The sequence below is a fragment of the Suricata suricatta genome, chromosome 2 (genome assembly GCF_006229205.1).
Source record: "Suricata suricatta isolate VVHF042 chromosome 2, meerkat_22Aug2017_6uvM2_HiC, whole genome shotgun sequence".
Lineage (NCBI taxonomy): Eukaryota > Metazoa > Chordata > Mammalia > Carnivora > Herpestidae > Suricata > Suricata suricatta.
In genome coordinates, this window is record NC_043701.1 from 112720189 (window position 1) to 112730155 (window position 9967).

At 42.1% G+C, this 9967-nt stretch overlaps 1 protein-coding gene and 1 long non-coding RNA gene across 2 annotated transcripts in view; one reads left to right on the top strand and one right to left on the bottom strand.

Moving 5' to 3' along the window:
* Positions 1-6239, top strand: part of LOC115285396 — a 12219-nt gene extending 5980 nt beyond the window's left edge. The window contains exon 3 of the long non-coding RNA XR_003905506.1: positions 6189-6239. This is a non-coding gene — a long non-coding RNA (uncharacterized LOC115285396). The remainder of the gene's footprint in view (positions 1-6188) is intronic.
* Positions 6240-9014: 2775 nt separating this feature from the next.
* Positions 9015-9967, bottom strand: part of LOC115275724 (interferon-induced protein with tetratricopeptide repeats 1-like) — an 8353-nt gene continuing 7400 nt past the window's right edge. The window contains exon 3 of the mRNA XM_029919443.1: positions 9015-9964. Coding sequence (XP_029775303.1) covers positions 9335-9964 — 630 coding nt within the window. The 3' untranslated portion in view covers positions 9015-9334. The remainder of the gene's footprint in view (positions 9965-9967) is intronic.

Genomic DNA, 9967 nt, shown 5'->3' on the forward strand with positions numbered 1-9967 from the left:
TCCAATGTGTCATTCAGGTCCATTGCTTCTTTAGTGATTTTCTGTCTGGTTAATCTAACCATTGCTGTTAGTGGAGTATTAAAATCTCCTGCAATTAACACATTCTTATCAATACGATTGTTTCTTTCTGTGATTAATTGTTTTATGTATTTGGGCACTCCTAAATTTGCCACATAGATATTTATAATTGTTAGCTCTTCCTGATGGAGGGATCCTGTAATTATTATATAATGTCCTTCTTCATCTCTTGTTACTGCCTTTACTTTAAAGTCCAGTTTGTCTGATATACGTACGGCTACTCTGACTTTCTTTTGGCTTCCAGTCACATGATAGACATTTCTCCATCCCTTTACTTTCAATCTGAAGGTATCTTCAGGTCAAAAATGAGTCTCTTGTAGACAGGAAATAGATGGATTTCATTTTTTTATCCATTCTGCTACTCTGTGTCGTTTGGTTGGAGCATTCAGTCCATTTACATTCAGTGTTATTATTCAAAAATGTGGGTTTAGAATCATTGTGTTCTCCGTAGAATTCATGTTTATAGTGGTGTCTCTGGCACCTTGTATCCTTTGCAACATTTCCCTCATAGAGTCCCTCTTAGGATTTCCTGTAGGGCTGGTTTGGTGGTCATGAATTCTCTCAATTTTTGTTTATTTGGGAACACCTTTATCTGTCCTTCTATTTTGAAAGACAGGCTTGCTGGATAAAGGATTCTTGGCTGCATGGTTTTTCTGTTCATCACATTGAAGATTTCCTGCCATTCCTTCCTGGCCTGCCAAGTTTCATTAGATAGGTCTGTAACCACTCTGATAGGTTTCCCTTTATACATGCAGGCCCTTTTCCCCCCAGCGGCTTTCAGAATTCTCTCTTTATATTTTGCCAGTTTCACTATGATATGTCATGCCAAGGTCGATTCAAATTCCATCTTAAGGGGGTTCTTTGTACCTCTTGACTTTGAATGTCCATTTCTTTTCCCATATTTGGGAAATTCTCAGTTATAATTTGGTCTAATACCCCTACAGGACCTTTCTCTCTGTCTTCCCCTTCAGGCATTCCTATTATACGGATGTTGTTCCATTTGATTGTATCACTCAGGTCTTGAATTCTCCTTTCCTGCTCCCGGATCAATTTCTCTCTCTTTTTTCAGCTTCCTCTTTTGCTATCACTATATCTTCTAATTCACCTATTCTTCTCTCTGCCTCGTTGATCCTTGAGGTGGCTGCCTCCATTTTGTTATTCACCTCATTAATAGCCTTTTTTTAAACTCATCACACCTATTTTCAAAGTTCCTAGTCATTGTCTCAGTTGCTTCTTTGATGCTTTTTTCAACACCAGCGATTAATTTTATGGCAAGTTTTTTAAATTCTTGATCCGGTATGTTGTCTAGATCTGCCTTGAGCAGTACTGTCGCTGTGACTTCTTCCTGGAGGTTCTTCAGGGGAGAGTTCCTTCGTTTTTTCATTTTTGCTAGTTTTCTGTCTCTTGTCGATTTTAAAAAGCTCGTTGTGCACTGTGCCCCTGTTAATATTTCTCTGTTAAAGGAGGCTTATCGACTGTCCAGGGCCTGTCATTTCAGGAAATATTCTTTTAATAGTGTCTCTCAGTTTCTCTTGTTGTGCCTTTGAATATTTTATTTCTCTTCTCAGCGATATTTGGGACTCGCCATCATGCACACTTTGGCTTGTTTCTTGGTGTAGCCCTAAGAAGGAAAACAGACAGACAAACACAGAGGGAACAGAAACACACAAACGCACAGACAAATCAAACAAACAAATTAAAATGGGGAAAGGAAAGAAAGAAAATGGAGAGGAAAGAGATGAAAAGAAGAGATGAAAAAAAATATAGGGGGTCAGAGACAACAAAGGACAATGGACAGTCTAAAAGTGTATGACCAGTTAAGGGGATAGATAAGGATGAGATACAGGAGAATATATCTGGATTGCAAGAAAGAAAAAAAAATAGGGAGAAAGGAGAAAGGAAAATAAGGAGTAAAAAATTTAAAAACATTTAAATAAAAAAGGTAATAATAATAAAGAATAAGTACAAAAAAAAAAGAAAAAGAAAAAAGAAGAAAAATAGAAAAAAAAAAGCAGCAGTTCCCCTTGCAGATAGGCGTGGTTTGGTGTGGTAGGTCTCAGGGAGCTGCTCTCAGAGGCTCTGCCTTGGTGGCTGCATAGAATAGAATGGTGGCACGCCAAGTTCCGCTGGAACTAAGTACTGTAGGCGACTTTAATGAGTCTGATCTCCTTGTGCTCCAGCTGAGCCAAGTTATATTTTCTAGGCCTGCCTCAGTTCAAAGTCCTAGTCCATGCACTTTTATGCTACCACAGATGAGATGTACTTGCTTCGTTGCCTGGCATCTTAGGGGGAGGGATCAGTTTCTCTTGACTCAGGCTGGGATTTGTGCTGCCGCTGTCTGAGGCAAGGTGTGCTGCCTGGGGCGAGGTGTGCAGCAGGAGGTGAAGTGCAAGCCCTCACATACACCACTGTGGACTCCCAGCCACCAGCTGGGATAGCGATTGTAGGGGGAGGGAGTAGTTTCTCTTGGCGCCATCTGGGATTTGTGCTGTTGTTGCCCGAGGCGCCGGGCGCCACCAGAAATGAGCTGCGAGGTCCTGCAAATGAAGTGCGAGGCCCGGCCTCCATCGCTGCCAATGCCGCCAACTCCCTCCTGGGATCACGAAGGGATGTGGGCTATTTTTTCCCTGTTGGCACCCAGGATTCAGGATTTGTGCATCCAATGCTGGGGGTGAGATGCGCTGTGGAAATGAGGTGCGTGCTCCTGCTCCCTCAGCCGAGGTCGAAGTGAGCGCCTCTGTTGCCTCCAACGCAGCTGCTGACTCCCTGCTGGGATGGTGCATGGCTGGATGCTGTTCTCTAACCTTGTGCTACCTGGGTTTGGGATTTTGGCTACCCAGCAGTTATATATGGAGTGAGAGTTTCTCTCTCCGAGCATGGTTAAGCATTCTTTATCTCTTCCCCAGAGACAGTACTATGAGCGTGTTCAGTTTCTCTTTCTCTTCCCTTTGTCTCTCAGGGGTTCCACGCACTTGCCCCTCATTGGGCTGGGGCTCCCACTTCCTCTACCCTTCTCAGGCTGGCCTGTTTTTCAATCTCCCCAGTTCACACTCACTCTCAGGTATCTTTGAGGTTGTCTTATTTCTGGAGTCTCTATTTTCTCCTTCCGCTCTTGCAGATGAGAGTAATGTCCTTCTAAGTTCGATAGATGTGGCAGACGAAGTTTACAGAGTTCCCTTCCTCTCTGCCATCTTGTCAGAAAAGCCACATATACATTTTAAAATTTGATAGCTATTGCATAATCGCTTTGCGGAGAGATTTATATGCCCCAACCTTGAGTTGTATGACAGTGCTTGCCTTCTGTGCCCTTGCCAGCCATGTTTCGCCTGAGAACTTATAATAAAGATAAAGGTGGTGTTGGAAATCTAAGCCAAAAATGCCAAATACCCACACACTAAAAATTTTTGTCCCCCTTTGACTTCAGTCATTCATAAATGGATTCAGCAAACTGCACTGAACTAAGCTAAGAGGCAGACATGGTGCAAGACACAGTCAATGCAGCAGTGAAAAAAACAGACAGGAATCTACCTTCATGGACTTCATTCCTAGTATGGGAGATAATGATAATGAAGAACAAATAAAGCATTATTTGTGAGATGGTGATATGGAGAAAAAGCATGGAGAGGGTTACAGTGCAAGGCATTTCACCATTATAAATATGGTAGTGAGGAAAGATTTCACTGAGTAAGTGACATTTGAATAAAGATCTGAAGCCAGTGAAGGAGCGAGTGGTTATGGGGCCAGGGAGCAATTGTCCAGGCAGGGGAAGCAGTAGGTGCAGACCCTAGGGAGGTGGGAGCATACTTGCCAGGAATGGCTGCTGTAGCTGGAGAGGCAAGCGGGAGGGGGCGGGGGATCATAAGAAATGAGATCAGAGTGATAATGTCATGGACCTGAAGGCTACTGTAATGTTTAAGTAAAGTAGGAAGCTGCATTTTAAAATTTTTATTATTTTTAAAATTTATTTAATGCTGGGAGCCGCACCGGCCTTGCTGGATGACCTGGTCACAGTAAGGGAATGGTAGATGTAGCATGGCTACAGGAGCGGAAACTGGCATCTCCTTCCACTGCTCATGTAAAATTAAGCCTATTGCTATTGATTAAGTCTCACAATGTTCCAAATCAGACTAATATTCCCCAGATGCCTCATGGGAAGAAGCATACTCCCACCTCTATAAAGAAGAAGTTAAACAAAGCACTGCAGAAGTTTGTTGAAAGGCTCTTCTATTGAGCTTCACAAACTTAAGACATGGAAAATAAAGGGGGTTAAAGAACACATGAATAATGTTTACCCTGGGCCGGAGATAAAAAGCCTAACTTAGGAAATAGAAACAAACAAGAACCAGGCATAAGTTACTGCGCATACATATGCTAATTTGGTGCCCATTGTGAGGATGGGTAGGAGTAGTTACAACTTAAACTCATATGCAAAGGCTGGCTCTTCTAGGGTGCCTATGGCGCTTACACCTCAATATCAAAGAACAAGGTTGACAAAAGGTATACTTACTGACCATCACAAATATATTCTTCCTCTTGTGAGCCAAATAGAATGCCTCCTAGCCCTGTTTCTGCCTGAATTTTAGCATCATTATTATAAAATGTGTTTGCTATCTGCTTCTCACTGAAAACATCCTGCTGTCTTCTTAGTTGTAAGATTTACTACCGGTTCAAATAAATGTATGTGTTATCTGCTTTTCACTGAGAATATCCTGTTATCATATAATGTGTAAGTTACCTCATTGTAATTAGAATAGTTCTGAAGAAATGCCTCTGTAAAACCTGTTTCTGCACCCTTTTCAAAGCATCTTTATCATTGAGAATTCTTTGTAAAAATTCCACCTTTTGATGTCGTAAGTCTATAAATAAAGGCCCAAAACCTGGCGAGAGAGGAGGAGATAGGAGGAGGAGATAATAGAAGAAGGTGATGCCAGGAAGATTCCAAGAAAGAAAGAAACTGTGTGAATCTCTCTCATTTTCCCGTCCGCCACTACCCCTTCAGGGAGCCCTGGACCAGCCGGAGTGGGCCTCTGGCAATTTAATTAATTAAATTTTTTGAGAGAGTGAGAGCAAGCAGGGGAGGGACAGAGTGAGAAAGAGAATCCCAAGCAGGTTTTGTGCTGTTAGCAAAGAGAATGATGCAGAGCTTGATCTCATAAACCCTGACATCATGACCTGAGCCGAAATCAAGAGTCCGACACTTAACCAACAGAGCCACCCAGACCCTTTATTTTATTTTTTAAAAATGTTCATTTATTTTGAGAGAAAGAGTGAGAGAGGCATAGAGAGAATCTCCAGTAGGCTCTGCACTGTCAGTGCCAAGTCTGACTTGAGGCTCGATCCCATAAACAGTGAGATCATGACCTGAGCCAAGACCGAGAGTAAGGTGGTCAACTGAGCCACCCAGGTGCCTCAAGGAAGCTGCACTTTAGAAAAGGTACTGAGCAGTTTGTTGTGGGTAGAAAAGTAAAGCCAGAATCCCCTCCTTACCAAGATGTAGAAAAATTTAATAGCGCTCCAGTGTCTGAAAATTTTTTCAGTGTGTTGATTATGTTTTCTTCTTTGTTCCTGCTTCTCTCCCTTTTTTTTTCTCTTACCTATATCCAGGCCAAAAGGTCGTCTTTGCTTACTAAGGTTTAGATGGATCGCAACTAAGCAATCAGAAGTGAACATTAAAGGGAAAGAAAATCCTGCCTATCTGCTAATATTGCTTAGGAATTCAAATTCAGAAAGGCAAAAACCATCTGTGAAAATTTTAGAGGAATATACATTTTCATGATTGAGAAGAAACAAATGTCTGTCTGTTGAGTGGGTGTTGAACATGCCAAAAGTACTAGATGGAATGTGAATATTGATCTTTTTTTCACAGACTGTTAGATTGGGTAGATTCTTGGTAAAATCAGTAGTGCATTGTCTTTTGAATGTCCTCTAGTCAACATGCAGAACACCAAAGTAGCAACAAAGGGAAGCAGAAAGTGAAACATGGCAATTGATCTAAAATCTTCTTGGGAAACCGAAAGTTAAGTAATAATGCTTTTAAGAAATACATGTAAGCTGGTTTCTCAACCTTGGTGCTATTGAGCAACTTTTTTTTTTCATTTTTCTTCTTTCAGGGGCAACGTTCTCCTCTCCCCTCACACTCTCCCTCCTTAAGAAGCAGTGCTATAAATAATACCCTTGTGTATTTGTTTGAAATCGTGTGAGCTAGTTCTCAGGACACAGCCTGCAAGAGATGGGAGCTGGATTTCAGGAAGGAGAGGAAGAGTTGAGCATAGATGAGCAGCTGGGGATGGTCCTGGAGTTCAAGAGGAGGCGTGCGGGAGAGAAGGGTGGGCATCAAGGGGACTGTCAGAGAAGTGTGGCTGGATCACATCTTGTCTGGCTGGGGACAAGCTTCAGGGCTGTGGATTCAGACTGAGGGTGTGGGTCATTCCAGCAGGGGTAGGCTCTGGGTAGGGACCCTCGGGCCCAGTGCAATTCCAGCACTAATAGCATCATAACATTGCAGGCAACAGTGACCAGAGAGGGTCCCCAAGGAACTGGAGCTTGCAGTGGTGTGCAGATGGCAGTTAGCAAAGATCTGTCCAGGGGGCATCTTAACAGTAGTAAGTGGCAGGAACTGTGGCTTGGCCTGACTTAGAGTACGTGAGAGACGTTCCCTAAGCACTTGGAGAAAGTTTTGAGTGGCAGGAACTCTAAACAAAGACACCAGCTGAGGTTCTGCCAGTCCATTTCCATGGGAGGAGTAACAAGTCTTGGAAGTCAGCTTTTAATTCAAGAGACTTCTTAGTAATGCCCAGAGATAGTCATGTGTAAGCTTGACCAGAACGTTTTCAATACCAAAGAGCAGCTGTTTTTCTGGATTTGCTGCTTGCTGTTTTTCTCTGCAAGCTTCCAGGCTGTTCCACACATTAGTGCTCCTGAGCCTTCAGAGTACAGGCACCTCTTCCAGAGTAGGGGAGGGGAGGGGATAGAGAGATGGTGTTAGATTATAAGACACTCTGGTAACTGTGATCTCTGGGGATCTCAAATGCACCTCACACAAACACATCCCATAATCCAGAGTTATTTTGCATGAATGAGCTCTGCTCTCTGGCTGCAAATGATAGATAGGAATACCTGGGAAGAGCTGCCTACTAGAGAATAAACTCATCATCCAACCTGTATTTGCCTTCATGTTTCATGTTTCTGTCTCTGGGAGAGTTTGAATGGTCAGACTCATTTTAGTGCCACCCAACCTCCTCCCCAACCCCAAGCACTATAAGATCCCATTTTTGTTAAATCTAATAAATCTCTTGTTTTGGTTATAAGACTAAATACGTTGAGAAGATCTCATCTGTGTAGCTCTGATGTCTAGCCTTCAATGATGAAAAGTTTGCTTCCTTTGATCCCTAACGAATTTTAGTAGAAATCCAAAGGCCTGTGCAATCTGTTTTGAGGACTTGCGTTCTCGTGGAGTACAGGTCTCCACCAAGAAATGCAGGCAGCCTCTAGTAGTTGGAAAAGGTACAAAGAAGGATTGTCCCCTAGAACCTTTGGAGGCAGGGTGGCGGTTGCCAACACCTTGATTTCCATCCTGTGACACCCATTTCAGACTTCTGACCTTCAGAACTGTAAGATCCTAAGTTTTTGCAGTTTTAAGCCACCAAGTTTGTGGTAATTTGTTACAGCCACAGTACGAAATTAAAACATCCTCCCCCCAAATAAATACATGGATGGAAAAAGCAGCCACACTGTTTCTTTATCTCTTCCTTTTAAAACTATTGTATGAAAAAACAGTCACATTGTTTCCTTATTTCTTCCTCTTAAAAAATTGCTTGGTGTGCAACCCCTTTTAATAAAATGTCACAGTCAAAGGTGATTGTTACTGATGGTCTGTCAGATCATTTAGTATCCTTTTCATGTTTTTTTTTTTATCAATACCAGAAAATGACTGAATAAACAGTGCTTCAAATGGCATAAAACAAGAGAAACTGCTTTGGAATAGTAAACATCAAACAAGTAATTGGCTGTGTACTTGTTACTCACTAGATCATAAACTTCAGGAAGTTTGGGGAAATGTCTGCTTTTTCGATGAAAGGTAGCATAGTATGCCACCCCAAAATATGCCACATTGGCACAGGGATTATTTTGAACTGAGGGCAATTGAGAAGAAGGAGGTAGAGTGAGCTCCGCTCACTCCCCCATCTGCCTACAGGCATTAGGGAACTTTGTGGTGGTGTCACCTTACCTCTCCACCAGGAAGGAGAGATGTTGATGGCCCGAGATAACACTAGACCTTTATCAGCCCAGAGTCACTACTGGAGGAATCTACATAATAAACCTTTTTTTTTTTTTTTTAAGTGTTTGGGTTTTTTTTTTTAAAGAGAGAGAGACAGAGTGCAACAGGAGGGTCAGAGAGAGAGGGAGACACAGAATCCGAAGCAGGCTCCAGGCTCTGAGCTGACAGCACAGAGCCCAACATCGGGCTCTAATCCTCAAACCGTGAGATCATGACTTGAGTGGAAGTCAGACACTCTACCGACTGAGTGACCCAGGAGCCCCCATAACAACCCTTTGTAACTAGTCCTTCTTTTCCATTAATCTCCCTGAATATTTACATTCCTACAGTTTGCCACCCTAGAAACTCGAGGTTCTTTTCCTATTTCTTATTCTTTCCTTAAAAATGCTTTGTTCCTTTGTCAGGATCCTATGTAAGTCCAAGTTCTAACCACCCTTTGAGTTAGTCAGCATTGGGGGCTCCCATGTGTATGTGCGATGCACGTGTTCATAAACCTCTGTTTATCTCTTGTTAGTCTGTCCTTGTCATTCTAATTTTGGGGTCCTGGCCAATGAACCTAAAATGGGTAGTGTAAAAAGATTTTTTCCTCCCCTCCCTCAACATATTTGGTGTCTAACACCAAAAACTATTTGTTGGTAAAACGAATGAATGAAACATGTTTGTTTTTGCAAATCCAGGCCTTTATTTGCTATGAATCTATTCAACAACTGTTTTTTTTTCTTTTTTGACTATGTAACATCACAGAGAAATGATTCCTCTCTCAGATAACAGAGATGTATATGTTCTGTTTCAGTATTTTATGAATACAACCAATATTTTACCAGGTCTGAGTAATGGTTAAGAATGTGCATCACTACAGTGGATCACTTAAACTTAATATGTTTATGAAAGTAGCAAGCAGAAACAATGGTTAGAGTTAACATGTTTACTTAAAATCAAATAAAATGTGAGTGTGGTTCCTATTTCCATGCCCAGGGATCACATGCCCGAGTTCCCAGAGTCCGCAGCGAGCTGTAGGGCCTGCTCATAGTGCTCCAGCGCTTTGTGCATTTCTCCTTGGACTTTGTAGATGAACCCAAGAATGCTCAAGCTTTCTATGTCTGATGCATTTCTGGAAAGTTTTCTTAAAGTCAGTTTCTCCAAAGAATTAATACATTTATTTCTTGTCAGTGACACCTTTTCTATTTTTAATACTTTTAAATAATGGATGACTGCATTGACTTCAGATTTCTTTTGAAATTCCTGAAATTGACCATAGTAGAAATGTGCCTGTTGGAGTGTTTCTTCATCGAGGGATTTCAAGCAAAACAATTTTTGGTAAACGTCTTCAGCTTTTCTGTAGTTGCCAGCTTCTATGTACATACTGGCCAGGTGAATATAAGCAATGCCAAAGGTGGGCTTTTGCTCCAGAGCAAATTGAAAATGAGATATGGCTAATTTTACCATTTTGTCAATATTTTCTCTATCCTGACCTCTGGGCTGCCACTTTGCAGCTCTCTTTATTTGGATCATCTGTGCCCTGTAGCAAAGCCCGATCTGGTGGTGCAGGAAAGCGGAGGAGGGCGTGGCCTGCAGGGCCTTCTGTAAGAGCTGAAGAGCTTTATCCAGCTC